Source organism: Schistocerca americana, chromosome 7 (genome assembly GCF_021461395.2).
Source record: "Schistocerca americana isolate TAMUIC-IGC-003095 chromosome 7, iqSchAmer2.1, whole genome shotgun sequence".
Classification (NCBI taxonomy): domain Eukaryota; kingdom Metazoa; phylum Arthropoda; class Insecta; order Orthoptera; family Acrididae; genus Schistocerca; species Schistocerca americana.
Genome location: NC_060125.1, coordinates 57,667,076 through 57,681,703, shown reverse-complemented (window position 1 = coordinate 57,681,703; position 14,628 = coordinate 57,667,076). Strand labels below are relative to the sequence as shown.

The 14,628-nt window shown below is 40.9% G+C and overlaps 1 protein-coding gene across 1 annotated transcript in view; it reads right to left on the bottom strand.

Moving 5' to 3' along the window:
• LOC124622700 (modular serine protease-like) overlaps positions 1-14,628 on the bottom strand; it is a 215,842-nt gene that overhangs the window by 25,020 nt on the left and 176,194 nt on the right. The window contains exon 9 of the mRNA XM_047148489.1: positions 5,377-5,544. Coding sequence (XP_047004445.1) covers positions 5,377-5,544 — 168 coding nt within the window. The remainder of the gene's footprint in view (positions 1-5,376; positions 5,545-14,628) is intronic.

Genomic DNA, 14,628 nt, shown 5'->3' with positions numbered 1-14,628 from the left:
TATTTTTCAGTTTTAGTTAAGTATAATTACTTCTTCATAACATAAACCTGTAATGCTTTCCTTTGTAAACTCCCACATGTAACTATCTTTCTTACTTTTCCATCTTCATTACGAGTAATACCCGTGTAAGTTGTTCATCATTTTATCTGTGTTGCTGGCATTCAGTTGCCACCAAACCATGGCCTAAGAAGCTGACTGGTGGTTCATGGCTAAAAAATATAATTCTGCAGAATATTAGAAAAGTGTTTCCTATGCAATATTAGTGAGGATGTGGTTCATCACAGTGATCAGAAATGAGGTAGTTGGTTTGGAATCAATCAGCTTCTCAATGGCAACAAGGCCATGGGCACTGGGGATAGCAATGAGCAGGGTGCCAGATGGTAAAGGGGCACAAACTGTTGAGAGTGGGCAGAGGAAAATGTTAGAGTCTTTTATATAGGAGATCACGTTTCGAGTAATAGGCTGAAGATGTTGGTCCAAAATAGTAGAGATCATCTCTGTGGGGCTGCAGTATCCAGGCACAGTGGGGGCACCATGTGTAATTGGGTCATACATTTTAGGAAGCATTTAAAAGGGAAGAATCCAGGAATTGGTGGGAGTGAGAAGGGGGCAGAGACTCACGTAAAGGGTTCTTGGATGGACCTAAGGATCTGAAGAGGAAATGAAGTTCATGCTGCACTTCTGGCATCGGGTGACTGTGGAAGTGACTGGAGGCAGATATGTGTAATAGCAGGTGGAAGCCATCTCCTGGTTCATAAACAACAGTGGTGGAGCCTTTATCAATAGATAAGATTATGAAGTCAGGACCAATTTTTAGGTGGTGGATTGCAGTTCCTTCTACAGGTGTGAAGTTAGTTTCCATGTTGAGGGGTTTGGGTCATTATGGTGCGGCAAGGTTTGAGGTTAGGAATTTATAGAAACTTATCACAGGATGATTTTGGCAGGGGGGCGGGGGGGGGGGGGGGGGAGGTTGTATCACAGACAGATGGAGGAGTATAATGAGTAAGGGTAGCATTCAGTATTGGTTATAGGTCAAGTATGACTGGTAGGGTTAGTGGAGGAAAAGTGTTTTCACTGTAAGGACTGGGAGGTATAGAGAAGGTCTTTAAAAAGCTCAGCATGACTCAGTTTGGAAGTGGGGCAAAATACGAGGCATTCGGAAAGGACTGATACTTTTCAGGGCTGCGCGGCTTTTGGAGGGCAGGTTCATAACTGCATTACAGGTCTATTTAGGCTCTGGCTTCTGTAGGATTGGGGAGGAAATTTTAGATAATGTGGCAGATGTAATATATCTGAAAGTAGGTCCATGGTCTTGGTGCCCTTGAGTACTAAGTTTCCCAACATCTGACTGACTCCAAGCTCACAACCTCCTTCCTGGTCCTGCTCACCATGATCAGCTATATACTCATCCACAATTACTTCTCTTTTGACAGTAGCATTTACACACAAATCCAACATACAGCCATTGGTACCCACATGGCACTATTCCATGGCAACCTATTCATGGGCCATCTAGAGGAGTCCTTACCAACCAGCACTGGGAATACTGCCATTTCAACAGCTGTTACCCATTCCACACCAAGATGTACCTTCCATGCAGCCTAGTCATCCACAATTGTTGCATCTGCACTGACAAGCAGTCCATTTCAAAATATGCACAGGATCTCACTGGAGCCTTCACAGACTGATGTTACCCTCCCCATCTGGTATAGAAACAGATCTACCAAGTTTGTATCATCCCTCATTACTAATTAATCAGCCACAAAGGAGTGCACCCTCATGACTCACTACCACGTAGGACTGGAGCAACTGCATCACATTCCCCACCAGGATTTCAACTATCTACCACTGTCCCTTGACATCAGAAAAAAATCTCCTCCACAGCTTCCACATTGGAATTCCATGCACAACCCAATGTTTGCAATAACCTTGTCTGTCCTTATTGCATTCCCACTGCCAGCCTCCCGCTCCAAGGCTCATATCCCTGAGAAAGACCTGGATGCATCCCACACATATCCCACTACTACCAGACCAGGCCACCACTAGACCACCAAATTGTCAATCAAGCTACATGGCAGGGTGTGCTCAATATTAGTGACTGAGCTACATGCCATGTCATCTGGATTTTCCACACTGACAAGAGCCCTTTTGAACCACATGGGTGTGCACTCTCCCTGTGATATACCTCTCATTTCCATAAGCCGCCTGGCCATCAACCTTTGCTGCCTATCCTCTTCACTGCTGTCTTTCCAGTCCTCCATCCTTTCCCCACAATATCCCTGCATCCCTGTATGCAACCACAGGCAGCACTACAGGATGTCCCCCACCTGTACACTGCCACCACTGCTATCTCTGGCCATGCATGTTTTGTACCTCCACTACCCATCCCAACTGAGATCGCTACTTGCCCTAGCGGGGCAGTGGCTCCTCCAGATGACAGTGGTCATGTGTGTTTGTGTGAATGTGGATTTATATATATATATATATATATATATATATATATATATATATATATATATATCTGTGTGTGTGTGTGAGTGAATGAGAGAGAGAGAGAGAGAGAGAGAGAGAGAGAGAGAGAGAGTTTGCCTGCCTAATGAAGGACTTTGTCCAATACCTAAATTCTACTATTGAATGAGCCTTTGTCCTGTTCAGAACCTCCTGTACATGGAGAGTAGCAGCCTATCATAATATCGACACTATTATTTCATCCCAGATTTTGCATTGTTGGATTTTCCCCAGTTATCAATATAACTTCTTATTATGCTTCCTTTTTTATGTTGCACAGTAGTTAATTTGATTTACTTTGATAGGTGTGATTTGTTTGCCAACTTTTCTGCATGTCTCATTAATACAGAAGTATTGCAAAGGCATGCTGCCAAGTTCCCATAAACAAGATACTGTTGTGACTCTTCAAGCTCTCCCGGTGGATATATCGTAAATAGTCTTCATGGGTTTGCTGCCGATAATATTATGCAAATTCCACAATATTTCCTCAGAGCAACTGTTCAACATCTTCAGGTACTTCAACCTTGCTGGTGGCTAGGCACAACAGATGGTATCCACACATCGATGCCACGTTTCTAGAAAATGCATGTGAAGAATGCGCAGCCGCAGAAATTACCCGTGTGCAATGATTTGCCATTCTCAAACTCCCTCTGTCAAAAATCACAGAGTAGCTCTCCTGCATGTGCACTGTATGCTGCATTTGTCAACAGTGCCGTCAGATGTTACTAAGCAACAACCATACTAGGCCAGTGTTATGACGGGCCTGTTATCAAAGAATCTTGATTTTCGTGTCATGATTTAATAGCAGCCAATGCAGGGTACCAGGCTGCGCTCATTTGAAATGACGTATCCTTGTTGATGAGATTATCAGCTGTATGGGTATGTATTGCTTTCTTAATGATGCAATCCCAGAAAGGTGATGCCGGGGATAAAACTTCCATCTTTTCATAAATCATACGATGTCCTGTATTCAGGCAGTGTTCTGCAATTGCCAACTTTTCCGGTTGACGAAGGCGTTTATGATGCTGATGTTCATTGCAGTGTTCTTGTATTGTGCGACATGTGTGGCCTATAAACACTGCTCCAAACTGACAAGGAATCTTGTACACAACACATTTCCTCGGGCCAATGTCATCCTTAACTGAACTAACAGGTTTCTCAGTTTTTCAGATTGTTGAAATACACACTTAATTCCATATCTTCCAAGAACTCTTCCAATTCTGGATGATATGACACCAAAATATGGCAAAAAGGCAAAAGTGGTGGGTGTCTTCGTATTTTCATTCTGCTCCATAGATTGAATTCGCCTGGCCTGAATGCATTACCTATCTGTCTCTCAGAATAACTGTTTTGTCGGAACACTGTCTTCAAATGTTGTATTTCACTTGACAGTCTCTCAGGGTCAGATACCACATGTGCTCTATGAACTAACGTACATAATGCACTGCTGTATTGTGCAGGATTATGGCAGCTTGTGGCCTGCAGATATAGATCTGAATGCATTGGCTTGCAAAAGACGCTGTGTCCCAAGGTTCCATCTGCTTTCCTTCATACCAAGACATCAAGAAAAGGTAAAGTACCATCTTTTTCAACTTCCATTGTGAAGTTTATATTTGTATGGAGTGAATTCAGATGCTGAAGAAACATAGGTAGAGTATCAAGTCCATGTGGCCACACCGCAAATGTATCATCCACATACCGCAGAAAACAAGAGGGTTTGAGAGTGGCTGGCTGCAGTGATTTTTCTTCAAAGTCCTCCATAAAATAATTGGCCAGCTCAGGAGACAGAGGGCTTCCCATGGCGACACCATCCACTTGTTAAAAATATTGGTCATGAAATAAGAAGCATGTTGAAGTAAGCACGTGTTTAAATAATGCTACAATGTCCTCCTCAAACTTGTTGCTAATGAGCTCCAAAGAGTCCTGCAAGGGCACCTTTGTAAATAAAGACACAACATTGAAACTTACTAACAGATCTGATGATCGCAATCTAAGAGTTTTCAGGTAACCTATGAAATCTTCAGAGTTTCGAATGTGATGTCGCACTTGTCTTTGAGAGGTTCCAATAGTGTTGTCAGGTATTTGGTAACAAAATAAGTAGGTGCTCCTATGTTACTTACAATGGGATGTAGAGGTATTATGGCTCTTGGGTAGGCCATAGTTTCTAGGTGGAAGCGCAGCCTGTTGATGCAAACCCTTAGTGACTTTCGTGGAATTGAGCTATTCCTGATGAGTTCCACAGTTTTTCTATGGATCCTACCCATCAGATCACTTTTTAATTTACTATATGCAGGATTGTTGAGCAGTTTGTATATCTTGCTGTTATATTCTGTGTGTGAGAGAGAAGTACAGTAGCATTTGCTTTGTCAGCAGTTAAGATGACGGTGTCTTGGTCTTCTCTCAATTCTCATAGAACATTTCTTTCAGCTGAGGTGATGTTAAAGTTGGAGCTCTTAGATGAAGCTTGAGTCAAGATGCGGTATGTGTCACGCCTTATCTCTATGGCAGCATCCTTAGGAAGTTTCGAAACAGCCTGCTCTATTCCAATAATCACATTTCAGATGGGAATGGTCTCTGGTGTAGGTGCAAAATGCAGACCCTTCTCTAGCACCGAAACGGGCAGTTGCTCCAAGGAAATATTGTGGAATTTGCACAATGTTATACAGCAGCAAGCCCATGAAGACTATTTACAAGATACTGTTATACATCTACTAATAATCTGTGCTGTTAGGCCAGCCAAATAAAATGATAATGCCATGAGGTAACAATAAATACATGGCAAATTCTTTATTTTTCTGTCTGATGACTGAACAATATGCAATTTATAGTAAGACATTACCAGTTGTTTTCTTACTAGATTCAACGTACATGTCCCTTATCACCTGGTCCAACATCGTAAACATCATCCCAGTCCACACACACAGGACTAATCATCTCTGTTAGCTGAAATGGGAAGTCCACTGTCAGTACTGCTATGTCATCACGAAATGCCGTTGCTGACCCCAGGAAACTTTGAGGGATATCAATGGCCCTTACCTGCAAATTTCAGAAACAAATATTATTTCAGTTCATGTGAATATTAACTAAAATTTTCTCTTCTGTCTGCAAATAATATGTTCATTAACTTTTAACATTACTATCAATACCAAAACCCAGAAGCATATGATTCTAAAGATATATAAGTACAAATATGTTCATAAATGTTATCAAATATGGCACATAATGAGAACTCATTTTATTTTATTCTTATTGATCTTTGCTGAACACACCATTATTCTACTAAAGATCTGACGATTAAAAACATTTTAGCAAGATAACAGACAGTACACAAGAGATGAAAGGGACCATAACATATGTTAACTGGCAAAAATTTAATTTCACACCCCAACAAAAGTTTGGAATATCATAGAATTTAATACAATGAATTCTTATAGTACTCCCATTGAGGTTTGTACAATACCTTATTAACAAAATAAACATAATTCCTTCCAAAGACAAGAAAAACTTTTGTTGGTTACAAAAATCACTGCAAAACAAAGCAGGCTCTCTCCTAAGTGTACACCCTGGAAGCAAAAGCAGTGATGATTATTAACAGTCTTTCGTAGAGTTTATCGCCTCCTGACATACAGACGAGTTCTTCCACTGTGTGAGGTATGCTCTGGATAAGAGCATCAAGTTTATCTTGGGGTATGAGGTCCCAGTGGCAGCTTCAATGAGATCCTGAAGATTGTCAGGTGGATTCGGATGCTGTGCAATGGCCACCTTCAACCCCCATGCATGCTCAATTGCATTCGCATCTGGAGACTGTATTGGCCAATGCATTTGGTTGACATTGCATCTTTGAAGTAACCAAGGCACTGCTAGAGTATGGTGCGGTCTCGCATTATCATCAACTAGGATGAAGCTGTCACTGACTTCCCATCTGTAGGGTCTTACGATCATTTGTAGGATCTCTTGGAAGTATCAAGGATCAGTCAAATTGCTGTAGATAGGAATTAGAGGGGTCCACCATCCTATCATTATTACCGACCACAACATCAGATTTCCACCTGCAAACAGACGGACTTCCTGAATGTTTCTGGTGTTGTATAGCACTTCTCGAAACAATAAAACTTCTAGTGTCCAGTCGCAAACCAATCCTGTCTCATCACAAAACATAACATTACTCCATTCTGCAATGGTCCAAAGTTGATGTGCAAGACCCTAGGTCCTTCGATTGTGTCAGTTCTGTTGGTTCAATGATAACCTTGTCATTCACCTTCTGGAATGATCATGCTGATGCAATGTTCTATGCACTGTTTGGACTGAGATATGAATTCCTGTTCCCTGGAAGAAGCCATTTCCAACATTTCTGGCAGCCGATGTTGGGCGCCTGCGAGCCAACTTGGAGGACACGATTCTGCAATGTTGTTGTCATACGAGATGACAACTGCGAGGTCTATCTTTCACATTTGCTGTCTCTCTATATTTCCTACCCATCTCAGACACATCACTTTGAGTGACATGTAATTGATTGGCAACATACTGCTGTGTATGACTTGCTGACAGTAAAGTCTCTATCCACACTCTATCAAAGTGTTGTATGCCTCTATGTGGCATGTTACTGCAGTGCTGAACACAAACCAAATGAAGCTGTTGTTGAAACTGGACTGCTCATCATGTACCATTGTGGCAGCAGTTTTTACATGACTGAAGAAGGCCCACAGGGCATCCCAGTAATAAATGCCATCCAGTATATGGGCTCTAACTGCATAATCCATGAGCTGCTTAGGGCAATGAGACCTCTAGTATCTTAGACTGCATTTTATGTAAGTATTCCAAACTTTTGTTTAGCAGTGTATTTTAAACTCTTGGTAGTGGAAAGTAAATAAAAAATTAATAACAACATAATTTTTTGGTTATAAGTTGACTTCCATAAGACAGAAGCAATATGTAGTCACAGCACTGTTGCTTAATAGTCCATGGGATAGTACAGAAGGTGTAGATGGGAACAGACAATTTACGACCACCATTCACCCCTAAATTAAATGGATAGTAATATAAACAACAATGTAAATTCTTGTATAACATGGAAACAATCAATTATTGACAAAGTAATTTAATTGGATAGATAAAACATCTACTCACCAAGCAGTGACAGAACACATACATAAAGGACGGTTGTAATTGGCAAGCTTTCAGAGCCAGTGGCTCCTTCTTCAGGCAGAAGGGTTGAAGGGGAAGGAAGAGGGGTGAAGGAAAAGGTCTGGAGAGGTGTAGGAAAAGGGTTAGATTTTGGGAAAGTCACCCAGAACTGTGGATCAGGGGATTCTTGCTGCACGGGATGGGAAGGGAAGTCTTGTGGACATGTTATACATTTCCTGTCATAATTTTGTGGGAACAATTAGAAACAACAAAAAATTATATTATATCTTGATTACTGGTAATTACAAATACTGTTGGAACAAATAAACTCTTCCATTCCTCTGAAAAGAATTCCTTAATACTATAAAAAACTTTTATTCACATGAAACTCTTCAATGCCATCTCAAAGTAGAGTCCACTTGAGTTGTTTAAATTCTTTGGAAATTTTTTTAAAGATTTGATCCTCATGTAATACGAGTTTTTGTCTGCACCTTTTTGCCACACCTTTTTGGATGATAATCACAGATTATCCTTGGATTATAGATATGCACATCTGTTTTTAGACTCTAGTACTGCTTATATTTTAAAATTAGTTGAACAATTTTATAAACACATATTTATGGCAGTGTTCATAAATTCTTGCATCTGAACATCCCACTGCAAGACTCAGTATCAATAAGCTTGCACACAATCTTTATTGACTTTGTAGGATGAATACCCTATTTACATTTACATCTATATTCTGTAAACCACTGTGAAGTGCATGACAAAGGTATGTCCCACTATGTCAGATATTAGATTTTTTCTGTTCCATTCACATACAGAGAGCAGGAAGAATTATTGTTAAAAGGCCTCTACACATACTATAATTAATCTAATCTTTTCATCATGAGCAACACATGAGGGGTTGTTGTATATGCCTAGAGTCATCATTTAAGGCCATTCCTGAAACTTCATGCACAGGCTTTCTCGGGATAGTTTACATCTATGCTCAAGAGTCTGACAGTTCAGTTTCTTCAGAACCTCTGTGACCCTCTCCCATAGGTCAAACAAACCTGTGACCATTTGTCCTATCCATCTCTGTATAAGTTCAATATTCTCTGTTAGTCCTCCTTGGTATGGGTCCCACACACTTCCATAATATTCTCAGATAGGTCACAAGAGTAATTTGTAACAAATCTTTGAACACTGGTTGCATTTCTCTGGTATTCTACCAGTAAACTGAAGTCTGCCTTATCCAACACTAAGTTTATGTGATCACTACATTTCTTATCCTTACAAAGAGTTAGATGATGATGATGTTTGTTTTGTGGGGTGCTCAACTGTGTGGTCATCAGCACCAGTGCAAAGTCCCTATTTTTACACAGTCCATTTTCTTTTCACACTCCAATCTAGTCACTCTTGCAAATAAATGATGATGATGAAATGATGAGGACAACACAAACACCCAGTCCCCAGGCAGAGAAAATCCCAAACCTGGCCAAAAATTGACCCCTGGACCCCACGACCCAGAGGCAGCAATGCTAGCCCCTAGACCATTAGCTGCAGACACAAAGAGCTAGACCTAGGTATCTTATGAATTAACTGATTCCAATTGTGACTCACTGATATTATAGTCATACGATACTACATTTTTTGTTTTGTGAAGTGCACAATCTTACATTTCTGAATATTTAAAGCAAGTTGCCAATCTTTGCACCATTTTGAAATCTTTTCAAGATCTGACTGAATATTTATGTAAAATCTAAATGGATAGATAAAAAATCTGCTCACTAAGTGGTGGTTGAGGAACACACGCACAAAAAGATTTAACTTTTACAAGTTTGCACAGCCAGTGGCTCCTTTTTCTGGCAGGAGAGTTGAAGGGGAAGGAAGAGGACTGAACGAAGAGGACTGGAGAGGTTTAGAGAAAGGGGTACAGTTCAGAAAAGTCACCCAGAACCCCAGGTCAGGGGAGACTTACCAGATGGGATGAGAACAAAAGACTGCTTGTTGCAGACTGCACCAGATGAGATTTGAAAACCTGAGAGCTTAAAGGGGGAAGACGGGATAATGTGTAAGACAGAGACTAATAAGTGTGAAAAGCTAAGTGCACTGTATGTAACATAGGTAGGAGGGGAGGCAGCAAGAACTAGACAGGTCAGAAAATGAAAGAAGTAGAAAATTAAAATGGAGTGAAGAAAAGAGTAGTTACCATGAAGAAATGCTGAGACAGACGGAACTAAAGTAAATTAAGGCCAGGTGGCTGGCAAGAACAAAGGGCATGGTGTAGTACCAGTTCCCACCTGTGGAGTTCTGAGAAACTGGTGTTTGTGGGAAGAATCCAGATGGAACGTGTGGTGAAACAGGCACCAAGGTCATGACTGTCATGTTGTACAGCATGCTCTGTAATAGGATATTGTGTGTTGCTGATACACACCATCTGCCTATGCCCATTCATCCTGACTGATAACTGGGTGGCAGTCAAGCTGATGTGAATGGTTCAGCAGTGATTACATAACAGCTGGTATATGATGAGTCATTTTAGAGGTGGCTCTCCCTTTGATAGTGTATGTTTTTCAGTTACAGGGCTGGAATAGACAGTGGTATTAGTGTGCATGGGGCAAGTCTTTCAGCAGGGGTGGTCAAAGGGGTAGGAGCCATAGGGTAGGAAAAAGAGTGCAGAAGGAACATAGGGTCTAACAATGATACTGCACAGATTGGAAGGGCAACAAAATCGTATCATGGGTATGGTGGGAAAAATTTCAGACAGAATGGACCTCATTTCAGAGCATGGTTTTAGGAAGTCATGACCTTGTCAAGCTAGCTGATTAATACATTCAAGACCAGGATAATATTGGTTGACAAGTGGTGTGCTGTGAAGTTGTTTTTTGGAGGGGTCACCAGTAATAACTCATAATTATGAGCACCATTCACAACAGTAAAGAGTTTTCAGCCTCTTGTCTAAAGCACTCTCCCTTACTGAATTGTCTGTATTATCCGAGGGCCTCACTTTCAGCCCTAAAACTGTAGTTAATGCTGCTGCTTTGGTGAAGACCCTACTTTCTTTTCTATGCAATGTCAACTGAAAATATCACTTTGCAACCCAATCTCAAAACCTTTACATCAGTAAACTTGACATTGAACCCTGCCTTGAACAGTATGAACCCAGATCCCAACTTGATCCACCACCACTACCCCAAAATCACCCCTTCCAAGCCTTCCAAGAATTCCTCATATGAAGCATTGCTTTACAACCATTCCTCAAGTCCCTACAACATGACCTAATCTGTCGTCTGCAGTACTCCGGACTCTATGTTCCCAGAAAGCTGATGACTCAATCATTGTCCTTCCAACAGACAAGGGATCTACCACTGTGTTACTTGACCAACCGGAGTATGTTAGTGAAGGTCTACCCAGCTGTCTGACACCTCAACATACAGCATCCGCCATCAAAACCCTATCCCTGTGATTCAAACTGACCTGCAGTCCCGTCCAAAAACTTCAGGCCCCTCACTAGGGCTTACACCTCAGTCCATACAACTTCTGGTCCCACTCAAATCATGCACCCCCACCTTTAACCTTCTTCCTAAGATCCACAAACCCAATCATCCTAACTGTCCTATAGTTGCTGACTTCAAAGCACCCACCGAATGTATATCTGTCTTAGTTGAGCAACACCTGAAACCCATAGTAAATAGATTTCCCTCCTATATTAAAGATACAAACTATTTCCTAGATTATCTGAAATTCATGCATGTTCCACTCCCACCACTCACCTTGCTTGTCACCACAGATGCGATCTCCCTCAATACCAAAATCCCCTATGGACACTGTCTGTGGCTGAACATTTCCTCAGTCAGTGCCCACCTGATTCCAAGCCTATGACATCCTTCTTGCTCATCTTAATCAACTTTATACTTAGCAACAGTTACCTTTCAGGGGTAGACATACAAACAGATCAGGGGTACAGCCATGAGAAGTAGGATGGCTCCTTCCTATGCCAATCTTTTCATGGGCCACTTGGAAGGGTGTTTCCTAGGATCCATTAGCCTTCAGTCCCTGGTTTGGTTTAGATACATTGATGACATCTTTGTTACATGTATTCATGGTGAGGCTGACCAGTTAAAATTCCTGAAATCTTTAAATATCTTCTCCCAATTAAACTCCACATGGTCCTATTCCTAATCCCATTTCACTTTCCTTGATGTTAATATCATCTTCAAGGAAGCCAAGCTACGCACTTCTATCCACATTAAGCCTACTAACAAAGAACAGTATCTACATTTTGACAGTTGCCATTCTTTCCATGTCAAATGTTCCCTTCCGTACAGCATTCGAGGCAAACATATTTGTTTGGATGCAGACTCTTTATAGCAATACACCACCACTCTCACCTCAGCCTTCACTGAATGTAATTGTCCCAACAGCCTAGTTCAAAAGCAGATTCCCAAGCCATCACTACAAATCCTGGTACTGCTGACCCCTCCAAAAAAACAACTTCAGAGCACACCACTTGTCACCTGTATTATCCTGGTCTTAAATGTATTAATCAGTTACTTTGACAAGGCCACAACTTGTTAAAATCATGCCCTGAAATGAGATCCATTTTGCCTGAGGTTTTTCCCAGCACACCCAGAATATCTTTCTGTCGCTCTCCCAATCTGTGCGATATCCTTGTCAGATCCTATGCTCTTTCTGCATCCATCTCTCTACCCTATTGCTCCTACCTCAGTGACTATTCCTGCTGCAAGAGTTGGCCTACGAACCCTTCTACCACCACCTATTCCAGTCCTGTAGCTGGCAAAACATACACTATCAAAGGGAGAGCCACCTCTGAAAAGACACGTCAAATACAAGCTGTTATGTAAACACCGTTCTGCTTTTTATATAGCGTATCAGTCAAGGTGAATGGGCATAGGCAGATGGTGTATACCAGCAACACACAATATCCTGTTACAGAGCAAGCTGTACAACAAGACAATCATGGCCTTGGTGCTTGTTTCACAACATGTACCATCTGGACTCTTCCTACAGACACCAGTTTCTCAGAACTCCACAGGTGGGAACTGGTACTACACCATGCCCTTTGTTCTCGCCAGCCATCTGGTCTTAATTTTCTTTAATTCCTTCTGTCTCAGCATTTCTTCACATTAACTACTTCTTTCTTCACTCCATTTTAGTTTTCTACATCTTTCATTTTCTGACTTGTCTAGTTCTTGCTGTCCCCCCTCCCACCTACGCTACATACAATGCACTTAGCTTTTCACTCTTCTTAACTCATACACAATGTTTTAGTATTAGTCTCTGTCTTGCATATTACCCTGTCTTCAGCCTTTAAGCTCTCAGGTTTTCAAATCTCGTCCGATGCAGTCCCCATCAATGTCTTTCATTCTCATCCATCTGGTAAGCCTCCCCTGATCCGGGGTTCTGGGGAACTTTTTTGAACTGTACCCCTTTCCCTAAACATCTCCAGGCTGTTCCTTCAGTCCTCTTCCTTCCCCTTCTACTCTCCTGCCAGAAGAGGGAGCCACTGGCTCTGCAAGCTTGTAAAAGTTAAACCTTTTCATGTGTGTGTTCTCCTACCACAGCTTGGTGATGAATAGATTTTTTATCTATCCATTTATATTTTATTGTCAATAATTGATTATTTTCGTTGAATATTTATGAAGCTTGTTTCAGATAGTGCTTCATTATACATAACTGCATCATCATCAAAGAGTTTGAGGTTACTATTAATTTTGTCTGCAAGGTCATTAATATACAACATAAACAACAAGGATCCCAATTCTTCCCTGCAGTACCCCAAAGTTAGTTCTACATATGCCAATGACCTTCAGTCATAGATAACTTTCTGTGTTCTCCCTACCAAAACTTCTCAATGCATTCACAAATTTTGCTAGATGCCCCATACGATCATACTTTTGATAATAAGCATAGATATGACAATTTGATTCAAATGTGTTTTGGAAATCAAAAATACTGCACCTACCTGACTGCCTTGATCCAAAGCTTCCAGTTTATCATTTGAGAATACTGCAAGTTTAGTTTCACATGACTAATGTTTTCAAAATCCATGCTGGTTAGCATGGAGGTTGTTTTCTGTTTGAGATACCTAATCATGTTCAAGCTCAGAATGTGTTTTATGATTCCACATCAAATTGACATCAAGGATACTGAACCATAGGTTTCTGGATCACTTCAGCCATCTTGTGCTTTCTTCCAAATACTGGCAATGGCTTTTTGTTTGAGGGATCTGCAATAGATTATATTTAAAGGAGATGCCAACTCAGCTCCAAAATCTGTTGAGAACCTGACAGTAACTCCATCAGGCCCTAGAGATTTGTTTGATTTTAATGATTTCAGCTGTTTCTCAACACCAATGACAATTATTTCACTCATCTTATGTGTGGAATGAGGATTGAATTGGAGCAACCTCTTGGGTTTTCCTTCATAGAGGAACATTTGAAAATGGAGTTAAACATGTCTACTTTTGATTTGCTCTCCTCTACTTGAGTTCTTTCCTTATCTGTATGTGATTAGACACTAATTTTGACGTCACCAACAGTTTTTACGTATGACCAGAATTTATTTAGGTTTTGACAAAGATCATTTGACAAAAATCTGTTGTGGTAGTCAATGAAGGCTTCACATAAGTCTCTTTTAACAGCAAAATGTGTTTTATTCAGCATCTCACCATCTATAGCCCTGTGATTTGTTTTACATCTATTATGCAGTAATCTCTGTTTCTTTAAAAGTTTCTTTACAGATGCTGTATATCATAGAAGTTTCCTCCCATAATGAACTGCTGTACTGGGTATATATCTATCCAGTGCATGGCCAACTATTCTTTTAAACTTGAGCCACAGCTCCTCTAAATGCTCCTTTCCTGTGCTAGAAGCTTCTAGTTTCTCATTGAGACATGGCATTATACTGCTCTTTTAACTAGTTTACTGAACATATACATATATCCTTGTGCCTGTTTAGTTGCCTTTGCACTTTGGCAATCATCAGTCC